The sequence below is a fragment of the Cydia strobilella genome, chromosome 19 (genome assembly GCF_947568885.1).
Source record: "Cydia strobilella chromosome 19, ilCydStro3.1, whole genome shotgun sequence".
In the NCBI taxonomy this organism is placed as follows: domain Eukaryota; kingdom Metazoa; phylum Arthropoda; class Insecta; order Lepidoptera; family Tortricidae; genus Cydia; species Cydia strobilella.
The window spans coordinates 737,596-757,057 of NC_086059.1; the positions used below are offsets into that span (position 1 = coordinate 737,596).

Sequence of the window (19,462 nt, forward strand, 5' to 3'; positions counted from 1 at the left end):
CAGCTTTTTGGCGGCGACGGGTTCGTGAAACCATAGAGTAACTTATACTAGAGCGGTACTGTCATAGTGAATTTTGTAACCCCAGTAAATTCACTACACACACTTTAAAACTAAAAATGAAGATTTATAAATGGTTCCTAATCTAGTTAAAATGAAAAATATGTATTTTTGACGTGCCATGTTGCATGCAATATATATAAAAATAAATGTTGAAATATTATTGCTTTAGTATTTAGTATTAAGTTTTAAATCACATTTAGAAACGGGTCTATCGCGAATTTATTTTGTTACCTTTATTTACCGACGTTTCGACACAGGTTTCACTGGTCGTGGTCGTGGCTAACTGACGTCCCAGCAAAATGTCAAAACAGAGATTTGTGTAAATTCGCGATAGACCCGTTTCTAAATGTGATTTAATATGTGTTTAAACCGCGAAAGTTTTAAATGTTATATTAAGTTTTAGTTAATAAGTACATTGCTATATACCCTAACAGGGTTCATGTGAACACTTTAGCTGTAAAATGCTCTTTGTAAGACCTTATGTAAACACATGATTATAAATGCAATAAATGAATTATGAATTATGAATTAAAAATACGATAAAATGTATTTAAATATGGATAAATATTTTTTTTTTATTTGCATTAATTATTTTTATGATTTTAACCCATGTTCTTTCACTGATATGCGTTAAAATTGTTAAATAACAAACGAAACCGTCAACGCCATCTATACGACAGTGGGCCAAAGCTAGTAGCGCCCTCTGAACGAGAATCAAATTTTCTTGATTTTCGAGGCACGTTTTTTCCTTAGACTGTATCCATCTATTACGGAGTTATATCTATCTTTGGTGAAACTCTTAACCGGACCTAGGACCAAAACTGGTGTAACGTTACTTCCACGCTTACTACTGAAGTCATCGTGATTCAGCCTTAAAGTGCTTAGTCGAAATCCTTCTTCACGGCGAACTCCCGCGCAGTTGACCTGCGCGCTTCGGCTTAAGCGCCAGGCTTCAAAATATAGTGCACAGTTTGTGAATTAAATACTATTAAAAAAAATATATAAATAATTTTTTTTTTAAGGTGTTGTGATATTTATTGACGAAATAATTTGGTAAGTTTTTTATTTATTTTGTAGGCCAGATAAAAATAGTAGTGTTAAACAAGGGATGATAGGCGGTCATATCTGCCGAGGTAGTTTAGCGCTCGAACGCAGTGAGAGCGTCAATAGACCGAGCCTGAATTGATGCCTTTCACCCCAGTTAAACACTCTACTATTTCAAATACGAGGATGCATGTGTTTTTTTTTAACATGACTAAGTATACATTTTATATACTATTTCTTATGGGTACTTTCATTTAACAATTTAGGAAAAAGTATCGTTATTTATGAAATGGGGAGTTAAATATCAAAATGCAAATTGTATAACAAATCCATTTAAACCCAAATTTCGATTGCTTATCGCAAAAAAAATTGTACTTGTTACGTAAAATGCTCTAGTGCAGAAACGTATCATTTTCTGCACACCGTTTAGAACAACAATGACCATCAGAGCATGAGAAATGAAAAATATATTTTCTAATTTAGAGTAGAGGTAGGATTTTACATTCGAAAACGCTCTTAAGCCGCAGGACTTATTTGTGACGTTTTCAACCAAAAGGTACCACATTGTCGCTTGTTGATAAGGTTGATTTCAATTTGAAGCTATATGGAAATAGCGCCTTACTGACAAGCGACAATAAGTACCCTTTTGGTTGAGAATTTCACATTTATATGAATAGGGCCGCAATACTTATTTATATCAGTTATCAACTTATCATCATTATTTCACGCAGACAAATTTGCGGACAAAAACTAGTAAGATATACAAATAAAACTAATATAGGTATAACCTTATACCTAACTTATAGTGATGCATTAAAAAAAACTCTATATCCACTGGTTATGTAAAGCCAAATTAGGTCCGGTTTATGTATCTCACAAACGGTATTAAGGAGAGACTTCGCCTCCTTATGCGTGTTCTACCGCTTGTACAATGGGCTATGCTCCGAAGAACTGTTTGACATGATGCCAACGGCCGCTTTCTATCACCGCACCGCTCGCCATCGGCAGGGTGTTCATCCTCACACCCTAGCACCTAAATGGTCGGGTACTGTGCGGTTTAAGAGGAATTTCCTCCCGCGTACGCTTCGGCTGTGGAATGAGCTCCCTGCCGAGGTTTTCCCGAGGGGCTACAGTATGGGGTTATTCAAAAAAAGAGTGTACAGGTTTTTAAAGGGTCGGCAACGCGCGTGTAATATCTCCGGTGTTGCAGGCGTCCATAGGTAACTGCTTATCATCATGGGCCGTATGCTTGATTGCCACCGACGTGGTATAAAAAAAATGTATGTATGTGTATACTTTATTGTACATAAAAAATAACAACACGAAAAACACAGTCACAGAGTAAATGAAATACAACAAGGCGAACTTATCCCTGTATGGGATCTCTTCCAGTTAACCTTTGAGGAAATGAGTTTAACAGAAAGTAACGACGAATAACAAACAAAAACAACAGTGTACAATCAAGTTTTGAATACACATTGGTACAAATAAACATAAATAGAAATATAATAATAAAAAATAAAAAATGCATATATACATAAATAAATAATTATATACCCTAAATAAAAATAAATAAATACTCAATATATAATATAAATAAATAGATTATTATTATTATTCTTGGACCCGGGTATGTCCTTAAACTACGTCCAAAAGAGAGGTATGGGCACTGTGAATGACATCTCGCTTTGTGTGGTAGGGCACAGGACAGCGGATGTCATTCCAGATCTAGAGCAGAGCCCAACTGGGGAGGTACCTCCACCTTACAGAAAACCGCAGCCAAATAACACTAGACCCTACTAATAGTGTTGTGTTCCTGCCGGTGAGTAAGGTTGCCAGAGCTCGAGGCAGAGGAGTGTTAGGGTCGCAACGCGCATGTAACTCCTCTGGAGTTGCAGGCGTACATAGGCTATGGAGACTGCTTCACATCAGGCGGGCCGTATGCTTGTTTGCCACCGACGTAGTATAAAAAAATATATATTTAAACTTTATTGCACAAACAAAGAGAAATGTACAAATGGCGGACTTAATGCCAAAAGGCATTCTCTACCAGTCAACCATTAGGTCAAACAGAGACAAATGTTGGTGCAAGAGAGATTCATAAATTACAACGAGAAATTGAACCAAAAAAGTCAAATATTATATATATATATATATATATATATATATATACATACATAAACATAATAAAGTAAACTTACAAAATTATGATTAAATACTAATACTTATATGATATATAAAAGATAAACTAATACATATAACTAACTAAGAATAACAACTTACAAATAATAAAAATTAAAAACAAAACTACTTACTCTTAATTAAAAAACATCTAAATAAGGCCCCCGCGGCATTGTGCCAAAGATGGTGGCAGCATTCCCTCGCTGAATGGCAATACTTATGCGCTGCGAGAGAAAGCCGGCCAGCTCTCTGGTCACCGGTTGCGTCGACGAGCTTTTTGCTAAGTTCTTTAAAAAGAACTTTTGCGCTTGGACCCCACGGCCCCAGTGTCTCGACACCAAATGCCACAAAGTGGATATGAATATAAGATATGAATCATAATAGATATGAATTCGAACTAAAAAACTAAAGGAGATTAAAGAAGTACTAATCGAGAAAACCAAAATTACCTAACTATCGGAAAGCCACAATTTTTAACCCGCTCCTTGAGTGATGCTACAGATTGGAATTTCCTCACCGACACCGGTATCTCTGGACAGTAAAAGATTTTTCGTATGTGCGCGTCATATTGGATGGAATTGCGAGTGAAAGATTGGCGCTTTGGTTTGCCTACTAAAATCTGTGCAGAAGAGTCTGTCGCGAGTTATTCGCGAACATACATACACTCAGATAGGCGCGGCGGCGGCGGGTGACTCTGTTTTAAAAGTTGTAGTGATTTGCAAAAATATGCAACAGGTTTTTTGACTAGTCCATAGTTCAGCAAACCTTAAAAAACCGGCCAAGTGCGAGTCGTACTCGCGCACGAAGGGTTCCGTACCATTACGGAAAAAAACAGCAAAAAAAAATCACGTTTGTTGTATGGGAGCCCCATTTAAATATTTATATTATTCTGTTTTTAGTATTTGTTGTTATAGCGGCAACAGTAATACATCATGTGTGAAAATTTCAACTGTCTAGCTATCACGGTTCATGAGAATATACAGCTTGGTGACAGACGGACGGACGTACGGACAGCGGAGTCTCAGTAATCGGGTCCCGTTTAGACCCTTTGGGTACGGAACCCTAAAAAACCGGAGTGCGAGTCGGACTCGGGTTCCGCACAAATTAAACGTAGTAGTGTACAGACGATATTATTTGCCAAATTTCATAGTTCTAGGTCAACGGGAAGTACCCAATAAATTTTGATTTCCTTGAGTGCGGAAATCGGAAGCGGCCGTATCTTTTTCTTACGTCAACTTAGAAGTTTGATTTTTTCACAGCTTGAAGGGACTGTAGACCTGAGTAAACGTTTTTAATTTCAACTAGATACATCCCCGCGTTACGGAGACAAATCGTCTTGACCGACAGACGGACGGACGGATGGACAACAAAGTGATAAGGGTTCCGTTTTTTCCTTTTGAGGTACGGAACCTTAAAAAATGAGAGAATACAGGTTTCCAAGGTGATACAACAAGACTTTGCACATATTAATGTTGTCGCTACCCGAGAGTTACAGCAGCTCTCAAAGATGTCAAGGACTAAATTGCCGATCGAAATAGTAGATTGTGTCACAAGGAAGCAAAATGACATATTTACGGCGAGGGAGTACATTGAATCCTAAACGAAGCGAAGGATTCTATAATAGAATCCCGAGAGTAGCGAGGGATTCTAAAGTAGAATCCTGAGCGTAGTGAGGGATTCAAGTGTGCTACGCCCAAGATGGAAATAATTTTGCTACCATGTGACACATACTGCTTTTCACATCACCAATGAGTAATTACAATGTTTAAAAATATTATTTAAGCTAAATAATAATGTACAAAAATGTAAAAATAGTGTCCTAGAACAGAAAAGTGTTACTTTGATCCCTCCTAGCAGGGAAGCAAAAGCCCTTTTTTGAATTGGTGATGTGAAGAAAAGTTAATTTTGAAAATTGTCATTGCATTTTGTGTCAATATCGTCTCAAGATTAGCTTTTAAGCGAAAGGCTATTAGGCTATTTTGTTATCGAGTCATTTTAGCTATACTCGTAAGTACAGTCAAGGGCATAAATATATATACATTCCCAAAGTTTCAAAAAGATGTGTACGCCCTTACACCTTAGAGTCTAGGCTTAGAAAATAAAGTCATGTTCACATATTTTTGAGTCATTTACCATGTACGAACGGCAAATTAGCTATGCCCTATTACAATTCCTTCAAGTCTCTTTTTAACCGACTTCAAAACTCCATAACTCCATACTTTTTATTTTACCACTTATTTGTTCATGGAGCAAAGCCGCGGATGGACAGACAGACAGACGGACATGACGAAACTTATAGGGATTCCTAGTTGACTACGGAACTCTAAAAATGAACTCTTACACTAGTACTAGCACCCAAAAGAAAAGGATGAGTATGGTTTTTCTTGTACGGTCATACTGTATTCCCTCGAGAAAACCTCGGCAGGAAATCCTTCTTAACCGACCATTTCGGTTCTAATAGTATGTCTTTAAGTTTCTAAGTAAAATGCCTGTCACAATTGGACAGACAGACCCACGAAAATGACTACAATGTGAGGACTCTGTCCATTACCTATGACTACAGCAATTTCATTATTTAAAATTGCATGTCTTAAGGACCCTAGAATGTTACTTTTAATTAATTCTTTCAAAATGAACCTTTGATAAATTTTAGACGCGACAACAATAGAAATATAGTTTGTCAAAGGACGGTATCATTTCAAACATAGACAGAGAATCATACTATCTTTGTCTTACACTAGTACTAGCACCCAAAAGAAAAGGATGAGTATGGTTTTTCTTGTTCTTATTTACTGACGAATTGGTTTAACCAACTACATACAATGCAATAACGAATAAACAAACTACAAATATTGCTTCTTAGACTGTAAATAAATCAACACGAATTTAACAATTAGTTTTTTTTTTTCGTTTTTTTACCACTTTATTTAGCATGCACCGATCAGCGTGAGTGATCTTCAAGGCCGTATCAAAATAAGATCGAAACCGTAACAAGTTATTAAATCTGAATCTGGTTCCTATTGTTTAGGCACCTACATAATTACTTACTTTAGGTATATCCCAGGTAGCAAAGTGACGTCAGCGACGTACAAGTGACCTCATAATGACGTCATTTATACGTCATAATGACGTAACGGACGTCAAAATGACGTCTAAATGCTACCTGGGATGATACCTACATGTTTAAGAATTGTTAGAATTGTGAAGGCGGAAAGAACATGTCTAGTCACTTTTTTCGCAAAATGAGATATTCATTTCAAAATGTAGAGCTCTTAATTAACTATTAGTTATATCTTTTGCTATCATTGTATAATATATGTAACACAACTTTTTTTTTAGTTAAAAAAGACCTGGTCACGGAATTACCATACATTTTGACATGGTTCCAAATTTTAAAACCGCGATTACTCAAAATGTTACTAAAGTGAATAGACATGTTCTTTCCGTGTACCCTTCATGTTTTAATATTTAAACTTAGTAGGTACTCGTATTGTTTATTTTATATGGTCACGGTCACGAAACACGTAGGTATATTTATGTCGGTATGGGATGGTTAAATTTATGTTATTTCCTAAACATACTAAAAAAACCGACCAAGTGCGATTCGGACTCGCGCACCAAGGGTTCTGTATTATTACGCAAAAAAACGGCAAAAAAATCACGTTTGTTGTATGAGAGCCCCACTTAAATATTTATTTTATTCTATTTTTAATGTTTGTTGTTATAGCGGCTACAGAAATACATCATCTGTGAAAACTTCAGCTGTCTGTCACGGTTCATGAGATACAGCCTGGTGACAGACGGACTGACAGCGGAGTCTTAGTAATAGGGTCCCATTTTTACCCTTTGGGTACGGAACCCTAAAATAGGTACAGTCAAGGGATTTTATTTTTGTGCCACTTCGTATACTTTGTCACAGTACTCACAGTGAGAAGCTCAATTTGTCAAAGTATGAAAGCCGTTAGGTTATTATCACGGTCACAATAGGCACAGAAATCAATTTCATTCACCATGCAATGCAATACATACGCTCGAAGAACATAACCCTCCTTCGGTAGCCGGATAAGGTCAACATGCGAATTAACAGCCGTTTAAGCATCCCTAAAAATCAGTAAACATTTTGATGTATTTATGATACGCAATCAATACATAACATCAAAACAAAAAGTTGACAAACAGGAATTACACGCCGTGAACGTGACACGGCACAAGAAAATATTTCGACATACGGTCGCCGTCAATAGTAGCGTATAGAACAAGAGAGCATACATTAAGTATTTGACACATTCTAATAGTTTCACAAATGCCTACTTTTTTTTTAAACGTTAATCGTCATCACTCAAGCTAAGCTAAGCTAAGCTAAGCGGTACTTAAATTCCTCTTTATTTGGTTACAGTTAAAAATGTCCAACGCGGTGAAACAGTTCCCGATCGAGCAGGAGTACGCCAAGAACCTCGACATATCGCCGGAAGACATTCAGAAGTTACGTGAATGGGTGAAGACGCAACCACATCTGCCAGAAAAGTACCTCGATGGTAAGTTTGACTGTAGGTTAAGTATACCTACAGAACCCCGACATATCTCCGGAAGACACAGACGAAGTTACGGGAATTGCTGAAGACGCAACCACATCTGACAGAGAAGTACGTTGACGGTAAGTTATACTGTAAATAAAGTGTTATAGTAGGTCAAGAACCCCGACATCGCCGAAAGACATTCAGAAGCTACGGGAATGGCTGAAGACGCAACCACATCTGCCATAAAAGTACCTTGACTCTTCAACCCCTCTACCTCGCTTTACCTGAAGGAGCGCTTCAAATACCTCTCTTCTTTAAGATGCTCCTAGAATTATCTGCTTGCCCAAGTTTCTTCTTCTTCTAAATTCTATAACGATTCTTTTACCTTCCAAGCGATTCGGTTGTGGAATGCTCTGCCGTCGGAGCTAAGACGAGCTAAATCACTCCCCATTTTTAAGGCTCAGCTCAAAATCCACTATCTGTCCCTTCCTCAAACTCGTTAATTATTAGATTCTGTCTGTCTATCTGTATTGTGTGATATGTTTATGTATGTATGAATATATATATATATATTTATGCATGTATTGATATTGTTATATATTTAGTTGTGCTGTTTTTATTTCCTGTACTCGTTCTCCATTTATTTTTGCTACCCTTATACATATTTCTTCCTTGCGCTAATTTCTACTACCTGAAGGTTGTCTGGAAGAGATCGCTTTTAAGCGATAAGACCGCCTGTTGCTGCATAGTTTTTTATGTTAATTTGCTGTATTTAATCATGTTTCATTGTGCACAATAAAGAATATTATTATTATTATTATATTATTGACGGTACGTTATACTGTAGATAAAGTGTTTTAGTAGGTCAAGAACCCCGACATCGCCGAAAGACATTCAGAAGCTACGGGAATGGCTTAAGACGCAACCACATCTGCCATAAAAGTACCTTGACGGTAAGTTATACAGTAAATAAAGTGTTATATTTAGTAGGTCAAGAACCCCGGCATATCGCCGAAAGACATTCAGAAGCGACAGGAATGGCTTAAGACGCAACCACATCTGACATAAAAGTACCTTGACGGTAAGTTATACAGTAAATAAAGTGTTATATTTAGTAGGTCAAGAACCCCGGCATATCGCCGAAAGACATTCAGAAGCGACAGGAATGGCTTAAGACGCAACCACATCTGACATAAAAGTACCTTGACGGTAAGTTATACAGTAAATAAAGTGTGTATTGGGTAATATTCAAACCTGCGAGCTGAGGAGAGATCTTTAAAAAAGTGATATTATGAGTCAGATAAGTATCAGTTTTATGGACCGTTTTTCGAAGTCAAAAAGTATCGTGATTTTCGTCTATATTTATTCCGAGGCAAGATAATGAAAAGGAATTCCCCACCACGATAACAGCGGTAAGAACCATTGAAAAACTCATTCAATTGTTTGCCGTAGGTATCCTCGAGCAACAGATTCCAAATTCAAAATTATTTTTCAATATGGTATTCCTCTATTAGTCAAATCAGTTTCTTTTTTAGAACTGTTAAAACGATTTGCTAATATGGAATTTGAAACTTTACACAATGACGTCACGGTCAACTCACCTACTTTTTATACTTCAATCCGATTGATTAAATAGAAATTGTGTTTAAAAATAACTGCTTTTTCTAATCTGGTGCTTTATTTCATGCATGGTGTGAAATAATTTATTGTTAATAGCCTATTGCTGTTACAATGACTTCTGTTATGCATGGAAAGTGAAAATTACACTCATCCTGCTACTGAAATCGATTTTAAATAACAGGAATTGAATATTATGTCAGTTGAACAATTCAGCAAATTGCATGAAATGTGGTCTCGAAATTGCTGTAGGAAAATACTTATTAAATATGTACACAAAATTGTACGTAATGTTCATTAAAATTATTTCCCTTACATTAGACCGAATTATTGTTGTTTATAAAATCATTTGGTCAAGGACAACTGATATAGTATAGTAAACATTGTAACCTTGATAACACCATTCCTATTTGAATAATGTTTAGTAGGTAAGTTAAAAATATAGTTATAGGCAGTGTTGGCCGAACGTTAATTGCAATTAACGTTTCGGCCAAATCACTGGTTATAGGTATAAATAACAATTTTTACCTAAAAAGCACTCCGCTGTCCGTCTGTCTGTCTGTCACCAGGCTGTATCTCATGAACCGTGATAGCTAGAGAGTTGAAATTTTCACAGATGATGTATTTCTGTTGCCGCTATAACAACAAATACTAAAAAAGTACGGAACTCACGGTGCGCGAGTCCGACTCGCACTTGGCCGGTTTTTAGGGTTCTGTAGCTAAAAGGTAAAAACGGGACCCTATTACTAAGACTCCGCTGTCCGTCTGTCCGTCTGTCTGTCTGTCACCAGGCTGTATCTCATGAACCGTGATAGCTAGAGAGTTGAAATTTTAACAGATGATGTATTTCTGTTGCCGCTATAACAACAAATACTAAAAAAGTACGGAACCCACGGTGCGCGAGTCTGACTCGCACTTGGCCGGTTTTTAAGGTTCTGTACCTAAAAGGTAAAAACGGGACCCTATTACTAAGACTCCGCTGTCCGTCTGTCTGTCTGTCAGCAGGCTGAATCTCATGAACCGTGACAGCTAGACAGTTGACATTTTCACAGATGATGTATTTCTGTTTCCGCTATAACAACAAATACTAAAAAGTACGGAACCCTCGGTGCGCGAGTCCGACTCGCACTTGGCCGGTTTTTTAGCGTTATTAGCATTATAAGTGGTTATTGTAAAAAACTTATACCTCGTGCAATCTGTCTATTCTATGAGAAGTTTAGGACGCTTGACAGCAATTAATTTAATGACAGATAATTTACTCTGCGACATCCGTCACATGCGACCGCAGTGAGAACACTCTTAATAACTAATAACTTATAATTACGAAGGATAGACGTCATTCTCATTGTAACCTGAGCAATTGCCTCAGAACTCTCAGAAGAACTGGTTTATTTTGACCCATTGACAGGAGTGGCTCACTGCGATTTCGTCGAGTCGCTACAAGTACATGCGGCCCACACCAATTTTGGTGTCTACCCATAGTAGTTGCCGCGCACCGCTACGGAGCGGACGCCTGCTCGCGCGTGCGCCACCTAGCGGTCATATCTGTCGTAATAGACCTTCTGTACCAAGTACTATTATTTATGCCTTTGATCCATAAAAACTAGATTCTAATTTAATAATTTGTTATATTTTTGAACTGGTTTGGATACGACCTAGACGATCGTCTTGTTGATTGGCGCACATTACGCACGACTTTCACTTCATTTCGCATGATTGGTGCATGGACCAATCAGCATTAGCGGTCTCCAAGATCATATCAAAACCAGTTCCAACCCAAAAAAATGTTAAATCAAGATCCGGCTCCAGATTGTAGTTTATAAATATAGTTTTTAATAAATGTGACACCTTGGCAAGCTGTGAGAACAGCTCCTGGCAGTGCGACCAAACGTCAATTATCGCAGAAAACGTGCAAAACGCAATAGGAAACCACGTTTTCAATTTATACGTTAAATAGATAGTCGCTGCGATTTCATAAATTAACCTGCTTGCTAGATAATGTCCGTTAGAGATTTAAGTAGACATAGAGTGCTCACTCCATACATCGGTTTTGTTACCAAAAAGACGATTATTTTCGTGGTCGACATCTAGCTTTAAGTAGCGGATTTATCTACATGAAACTACTATATGAAATGAGATGAAAGCGAGTACACAAGTGTTTAAATGCCAAGGCTACGCGCGCACTACGGTGCGGCGAGTTGCGGTGCGTTTTTAAATACGCAAAGGAAAAAAAAACCGTGTGTGTCCAGTACGCGCACAGCGGTGAAATATCCGCACGTTTTGCCATTCTAGTCCTAACTCAAGTCAAGAACGGACGTTGAAAATGGACTATCATACCAAAATGCAGATCTGTCTATATTTACTGTCGCACAAAAAATAAGTACCTTAACGGTATTGGGTACATCCCCTCGTGGCATTGCGGCCAATTAAAGGATTATTATAATTATATTTCCTCCCACATTCTTGTACTTATTATTCTATCTGCATATTCACGGGAACTTTTGTCCCAAATCGGCGGTTTATTCTGAACCTCATTAATTACTTGTTCAATATTTAAAATTGCGATCGCCGCTTGCGCCGCGTTCGGAGACGATGTATTCAATAGTCCATAGGATGCAAAAAATTCGTGCGGCGCCGCACCGCAACTAATCTGCAGCAAACCACAGATTTTAATCCGCATACAGATTATTTTCCGCAATGCGCGCACTTCAAGGAGGTTGCATACTTCACAGATTTTGCGGGAAAAAAACGCACGGTAGAAATCCGCAGTGCGCGCGTAGCCTAATTATGTAGTTACATACACTGCTTTATCTACATATACACACATATTATAAGCTCTCTATAATCTATATGATGAATATATGAGGAACCGCTGTTCGTTACATTGCGGTATCTGATCAAACTTTTGAATACAGTTTACTTTAGTACTCGGCAATGTAACTTAAATTGCATGCAGGTTCTTGCTAGTCTAAACCTCGCTTTACGACTGCCATTGCGGCATTTAATCACTCAATTAAATCGTCATCTCGACTGATAAGTATTTTTACGAGCCCGAAAAATTAAACTGGACTATGGACGAAAGCCTTTTTATATCCTAACTAAAATATTTATTAAATGAATTGTCATATTTTCTCGCAGACCTGGATCTCCTGGTAACGTACCACTGCTGCGAGAACAGCGCAGAAGTAGCCAAGCAGGTGCTGGACCTGCACTTCACGCTGCGCACGCTGTTCACGCCCTACTTCAAGGACCGCTGCTTCGACAAGAAGGCTGAATATACCTTAGAGACTGTGTAAGTTTCCTTAGACCTTAATGTAATGACGTACTGCTGCGAAAAGTAGCAAAGCAGGCGCTGGGCCTGCACTTCCCGCTGCGCACGCTGTTCACGCCCTACTTCAAGGACCGCTGCTTCGACAAGAAGGCTAAATATACCTTGGAAACTGTGTAAGTTTCCTTAGACCTGGGCTAAAGACGTACTGCTGCGAGAAGTAGAAAAGCAGGCGCTGGGCCTGCACTTCACGCTGCGCACGCTGTTCACGCCCTACTTCAAGGACCGCTGCTTCGACAAGAAGGCTGAATATACCTTGGAGACTGTGTAAGTTTCCTTAGACCTGGGCTAATGACGTACTGCTGCGAGAAGTAACAAAGCAGGCGCTGGGCCACTTCACGCTGCGCACGCTGTTCACGTCCTACTTCAAGGACCGCTGCTTCGACAAGAAGGCTGAATATACCTTGGAGACTGTGTAAGTTTCCTTAGACCTGGGCTAATTCTTCTTTTTCATAAAACTGAGCAAGAGATTCAATTTTGTCTCATTCTTATAAACACAAAATGTCAAGATGACGGATAGAGATTAGATTTGATTTGACAGATTAAGTTAATAATGCCATAAGTCTCTAATTATGCTGAAAACACTGTTGAAATTCTCTGTTCGTCTCAGAATGTCATGTGACATCTCATGACATTCCGAGAGGTCATACACCCCTGTTCTGCATCTGCAGACAACATAGCGGGTTTTATACTTTATTATACCACAGCAGCCCACATTTGCCGTTTTACGGCTTAAAATGGCGTACCGTAAAATGGGGTGAGTAGGAGCAAAACTGACATTCAAACCTCGATAACATTTTATTTTTACATATTCAAACTGAATAAGTGTTCCGGACGTTTGTATTTTAGTTTTTATTTTATTTTGGGTAGTTCCATTTCATAACTTTGACGATAAACAGGAAAAACCACCTCACCCCGTAGTCCCTCCTAATTGGGGTGAGATGTGTTTTCATACAAAGGTGATTTTGGAAGATTGTTGGATCAATTTTTTTTATATGAGTATTACTATAGCTCCATTTTAAATTGGACCTACATTATTTTTGTAGCTGTAGCCCTAAAAACCCATCTCACCCCCCTTTCAAAACTTCTCTCCCCATTCATAACCCAACTCTCCCCGCGAACCCTACTCACCCCAATTTACGGTACTTAATCATTTAAATGGCAATGAATTCCCAGCAAGAGATGAGGAAAACTGCAACCATTTCAACAATGATGATTATACAGTGTTCACAGTGACATAATTGCTTACAATGACAAGGTTCACTTTGTGGACGGATATTAATTGTTGACCGGGTTCATTTTACATTGGTCTTGTATAGCGATAGTATTGAAAACCAAATAAATTTAACGCTTAAATGGTTCAAGACCGTGCCCTTACCTATAATACTAAGCCTTCGACTTTAGAAACATGCAAATATATCCCTTTTTATTGTGACAATAAAGTCGGTTGCTTTAGCAAACTCTTCTTGTCAAAAGAGCGAATGAGGTGTGGAAGAACAAACTAAAATAGGCCTTCAAGTTATAGGCGTTGCGTTGCATTTTGGTTGGAAATTAAAGAAGAACAAAATGTCACGATAACAGGTAAACTTGAGTCAAAGATAACATCTTAGGGTAAATGTTTAATCTTTATATACAAGTATATACTTGGTCGCTTTAAGAGGACATTTAAACTATACAATTATAAACTGAAGTAGATATCATATATTAAAGACAAAAGTGACGAAGCCCTCCAGTGGTGAAAGCCGGATTCGAACCGGCGTCTTTAGCAATCCGGGCTAACGCCTTGAGCCCCTAGGCTACCTCGCCACGGCGGAACCGGTCCCGATTTATCTATCCCAATCCCAATCTTACTAAGACTAGTCTTTGACCAACTCTAAGAGTGGAGGTGACGCGACAGAGACAAGCGACCGAGACAGAAGAACGCGACGGTAGGCAACATATAAGCGACAGTTCGCCGTGAGACAAAAGACAGAGACCGGAGACACGAACCTAGCCCGAAGACGCCATACTCGAAACTACATACTGAAATATCATGAAATTTGACATGAACATTTAAGTAAATAACATATTTTTATGTTGATACTAGTTTTCGTTACCTAAAATTTCAAAGAAACTCAGTGAAGTCAAAGTCAAACAGTCATTGAAACCGGGGTTTCCAGCGACCTTCGGTTTAAAAGTCGCACGCCTTACCAATATGGTAATTAATATTACAAGTAATACAATACAAGTAGGTACAACACTCGTCAATGCACACCTCACGCCACGCGATTTAAATACAAGCACAGAAACATTAACAAAGACAACATCGCTAAGGGGCAATTTCTTTCAGACAAACATTGGTTAGCCGCGAGGAAAGGAAAAAATAAATTAATGTAGTAAGAAAAATGTAGTAAGGATATGCTCTCAGTCAATGCGGGGAAGACTTGCATATAAAATTTATTGCTGGGAAGACCGTCATGGGGCAAGAACTGTCGTATTTGTATAGGGTAAACTCGCATTTATTATTTGGTGACACGCCTAATTCGGTGATACAAGTTTTGAAGCATCACACCCAGGAAAGCTAGTGAATTAGGGCCTTTTAAATGGGACCTCACGGCTTAACGGCTTCGGCGGCTTTGCCGTGAGGCCCATTTAAAAGGCCCTAATTCACTAGCTTTCCTCAGTGACATGCTTAAAAACTTGTATCACCGAATTAGGCGTGTCACCAAATAATGCGAGTGTACGTCGCTCAGAAACAGTCAGTAAGGAAGATCTTCGATCTTTCTGCTCTACCGACCTTCTGTAAGTGGAGATGTGTACAAAGGGAAAAGTCAAAAGCGACGAGACCTCGTAGGTCTTTCCTTATGGTTTTCACATTTACCTTAATCGAGTTTTTTTTTTTCAGTGTATTCGCGCCCCTCCCCATGCCGCTGGTGCGCGGCTACCGCGGCTTCTACGCGCGCCTGATCGACCCAGACCCCCGTCACTTTAATTTCGTGGATGTCGTGCGGACGTTCATGATGGTGTTCGATCTGTGGCAGTACGAGGAGGGAACATGGCCAGGGTAGGTCATTATGTATTTTAAGAGCTGTGCTGTGAGCTCCTTTTAGCTATAGTATCTCAGGGCCAAATAGAATCTTCTGACTCTTCTGAGGCTTCAAAATGTTTTTTTTGTATCCTTGTTCTTTGTTCGTCTTTCGTCTATATTTTTTTTTTATTTCTCTCAATAATTATTTTACTGTTTTCAGATTCGAGCTTATTATAGATTTGGACACGGCAGTAGCCGGTCATCTCGCCAGAGTGGAAATTATGGCAATTCGTCAAGTATTATACTTTCTACAGGTTAGTGTTCAATATTTAATGTAGAAAATAGATTGAGTTAGATAGGCATAGCATGACCTAAATATTAATTCTTTCATCTATTCCATTATCGCTTTATGTATATATTCGTTAACTGCGATATTATATTATAAAAGTGTTCAATTTTTTTTGGAAGAACCCCATAATGCGATCCCTCGAGAACTCTGACATAAAGTTCATTCTACTTGGTCTCCTAATTTTCCATTTTCGACGCTTGCGTGCTCGTGTTTTAACTTATAATTCATAATTTTCAGGAATGCATGTTAATAAAGCTAAAAGCGGTGCACTTCCTGAACGCGCCCGGCTGGATGGACAAGCTGATGATGATGCTGAAGCCCTTTCTCAGAAAGGACCTGCTGGAGCTGATTAGCATCCACCAGCGAGGCTCCGACAGCGTCTACAAGTACATTCCGAAGGCGGCGCTGCCGAAGGAAGCAGGGGGGGATTATACGGACTTTGAAACTATTAAAGGTGAGGTTTTACCGCCAAAGACGGTTACTGACGCGCGCAGCTACAGCCCAATATCAACCTTCGTGCATTATAACAAGGTTCACAATGCCGCGCCGCATACGATAGGCGGGGAATTCAAAAGATTCATAACGGGGCAACAAGATAAAGACAAGTCCCTTCATAAAACTTTACGACTACCACGAGCTTGTCACTGACCTGACACGTAACTTTCTTTCAATACAACTCGCTCGCACTTGACTAATATGCCAGTACGAGCGAGATGCATCTTAGAATGTAAGTTATGCTCACGCGACGAATATATCAGTGTCATGTCAGTGACAAGCTCGTGGTAAGGCTACTTAGCAAACCTCAACTTTGGCTCTTTCTAACACACAAATATCGATATGACATATAGTGACAAACTATTATCAATGGTTTGTTAGATTTTACACTTTTATGAATATAGCCACTATAAAGTTAGTGTTGGGATTCAAACTAATGCATTACTGCCAAAATGATTTTGACATTTGCGACGGCAATGCAGCCAGTAACGTCGCACCGCATTACTGCAGCAGCTGCTGGTGTAGTTTGAATCCGATTGATTTGTACCTTAAGTGCAAGAATGATTATAAAAATTTAACCATTATATTTATACCATAAATATTACGTGTCAAAGGCCTCTCGAGATCTACACTCAAAAAATTTGAACTTAAACATATCTGATTACAGAGGAGACCTATAAGCGACTTCAAAGCAACCGAGACTTTTTCCGCGATGAGAACAGGCGACGAGTGAACGAGGCACTCCGGAAGGGCAAGAAGACCACCGTCGAGGACCTGTTTGGTATCCAGGGAAGCTTCAAGAAGCTAGATATAGATTAAGTTTGGGAATATAGGCTTTTTTTAGGTTACATGGTGTTTTATTACTCCTCCTTTTTAGGGTTCCGTACCTCGAAAGGAAAAAGAGAACCCTTATAGGATCACTCGTGCGTTTGTCTGTCTGTCTGTCATTAATTAGTAGGTAGTATACCTAAGTGAGATACCTATCATTGAACTTTCAAATCGTATTGCTTGTTATCTGTCGTGAATATTCTCACTTGATGGTCTCATCGGAAGATCAGTGATGGAAGTAGCCAGCAACATAAGACTAAGGTTATGTCCCGGCACTTTATTATTTTTGAAATTCGCTTGTTTCACCCGGGAATCGGGAATTAGTCGGTTACTAAAAATTTTAAAAAACAAACACTCGCTATTTGATTCTACTATTCGATACAGTTAATGTTATTAATAACATTTCTCCAAGAAACATTAGGCCTTAATACACTCGTCTGTCGTACAAAATATCCATGAAATCGAATATTTAGTACGTATTCAAGAATATTTTTAGACACGCAAAATTGAAAAAAAAATACAAATCTTTGATTGCAGTTTTGTTTATTTTCAAAAATAAAAGAATGTTTCCCTTAAACAAAATGAGCTAACTTAAGGCTTTGAGGTACTTTCCCTCCAGGGCCCATTCGTTCTTTCCACATTGTATATGTAAATTTTCTTGTTTGTGTTTACGAATATAAGTATTTCTATTTTTAAAATATTAACATACAGTTCAAAAGTGAATAGGTAACCAATAACAATTTACACCTACTTGGATGTTATTATTTTTCTAACTCATGTTTGCTAATTATATGATATTAGGTACTCATATAATTTTTAGCACCTATATAATAACTTGTTGTTTTGTAAATAACGTCAAGAACATAACAAAGAGATTTCCTCAAGATGACAAATAAGACCACGAATAACACGAAGATCAGATAAAGTTGAACGAGTCATATAAATGTAAAGAGACGAAACATGATGTAAATATTCATTATGGTGATGAATAATATATTCTACGACTCGAGATTACAATACCATAATATGCTACAATGAGACCTATTTACATTTTTACGTCATGCTCTCTGGCAACCCATTGTTGTTTGGATTTTTTATCATATGAGGATTTAGTAAAATTCAGAATTCATAATGTTTATTGCATATCACATTACATATTATTAGGTGGAGCTTGTAAGTAGGTGGGTTTACATGTGACACCCTGCAAGGGCACAGCAATATACTTAACTTAACCCATATATGCTAATTGGTACCTGCAAGAACTGGTACCGTAAAATAGGGTAAGTAGGGTTCGCGGGGAGAGTTGGGTTATGAATGGGGAGAGAAGGTATGAAAGGGGGGTGAGATGGATTTTCAGGGCTACTGCTACAAAAATAATGTATTCCAATTTAAAATGGAGCTATAGTAATACTCATAATAAGAAAAAAGATCCAACAATTTTCCAAAATCACCTTTGTATGAAAACCCATCTCACCCCAATCACGAGGGACCACGGGGTGAGGTGGTTTTTCCTGTTTATCGTCAAAGTTATGAAATGGAACTACCCAAAATAAAATAAAAACTAAAATACAAACGTCCGGAACACTTATAACTCTTACCATTCAGTTTGCATATGTAAAAATAAAATGTTATCGAGGTTTGAATGTCAGTTTTGCTCCTACTCACCCCATTTTACGGTACCAAATTATCAAAGAGTTAGGAATTTAATAACATTGTCGTTATGTAATAGTTATGTAATAGCGACAATTCAATAGATTTTTTGTAAAACTAAGGTCAATGTCAAAAATGCTAACAGTCAGATGTACGACGCATAAGGAACATTCGAAATTTAAACCTGCTTTTGATTTGATATTTTCATCTCATTCGCATTTTATTTATGCGAAATAAGAGATCAGATTTTTTTTAAATCGATTGCTGCTCTTTTCTAATAAACTATTTTTTTAAATACATAATTACAACCAGCAGAAGAAGTTGATTTACCATTCTGTTCTGATTCAGACTATACCAGCATCACTGCAGCAGCATTGCAGCGCGGC

General features: G+C 38.2%; 1 protein-coding gene across 1 annotated transcript; it reads left to right on the plus strand.

The window, feature by feature from the left end:
* The first annotated feature begins 973 nt into the window (after positions 1-973).
* On the plus strand, positions 974-17,446 carry LOC134749852 (clavesin-1-like). Its single transcript, XM_063684851.1, has 7 exons — positions 974-1,113; positions 7,682-7,820; positions 12,558-12,711; positions 15,632-15,790; positions 15,975-16,068; positions 16,341-16,557; positions 17,266-17,446. The coding sequence occupies exons 2-7, from the start codon at positions 7,688-7,690 to the stop codon at positions 17,415-17,417; spliced, it is 909 nt and encodes a 302-aa protein (XP_063540921.1). The 5' UTR covers positions 974-1,113; positions 7,682-7,687; the 3' UTR covers positions 17,418-17,446.
* Positions 17,447-19,462: the final 2,016 nt, after the last annotated feature.

What these genes read in the sequence shown, in the direction of transcription:
- LOC134749852 (XM_063684851.1), top strand. Translation starts at nt 7,688, where the DNA reads ATGTCCAACGCGGTGAAACAGTTCCCGATCGAGCAGGAGTACGCCAAG. An exon ending in GAATATACCTTAGAGACTGT is followed by an intron (nt 12,712 to 15,631) that starts GTAAGTTTCCTT and finishes TTTTTTTTTCAG; the next exon opens with TGTATTCGCGCCCCTCCCCA. An exon ending in AAGTATTATACTTTCTACAG is followed by an intron (nt 16,069 to 16,340) that starts GTTAGTGTTCAA and finishes CATAATTTTCAG; the next exon opens with GAATGCATGTTAATAAAGCT.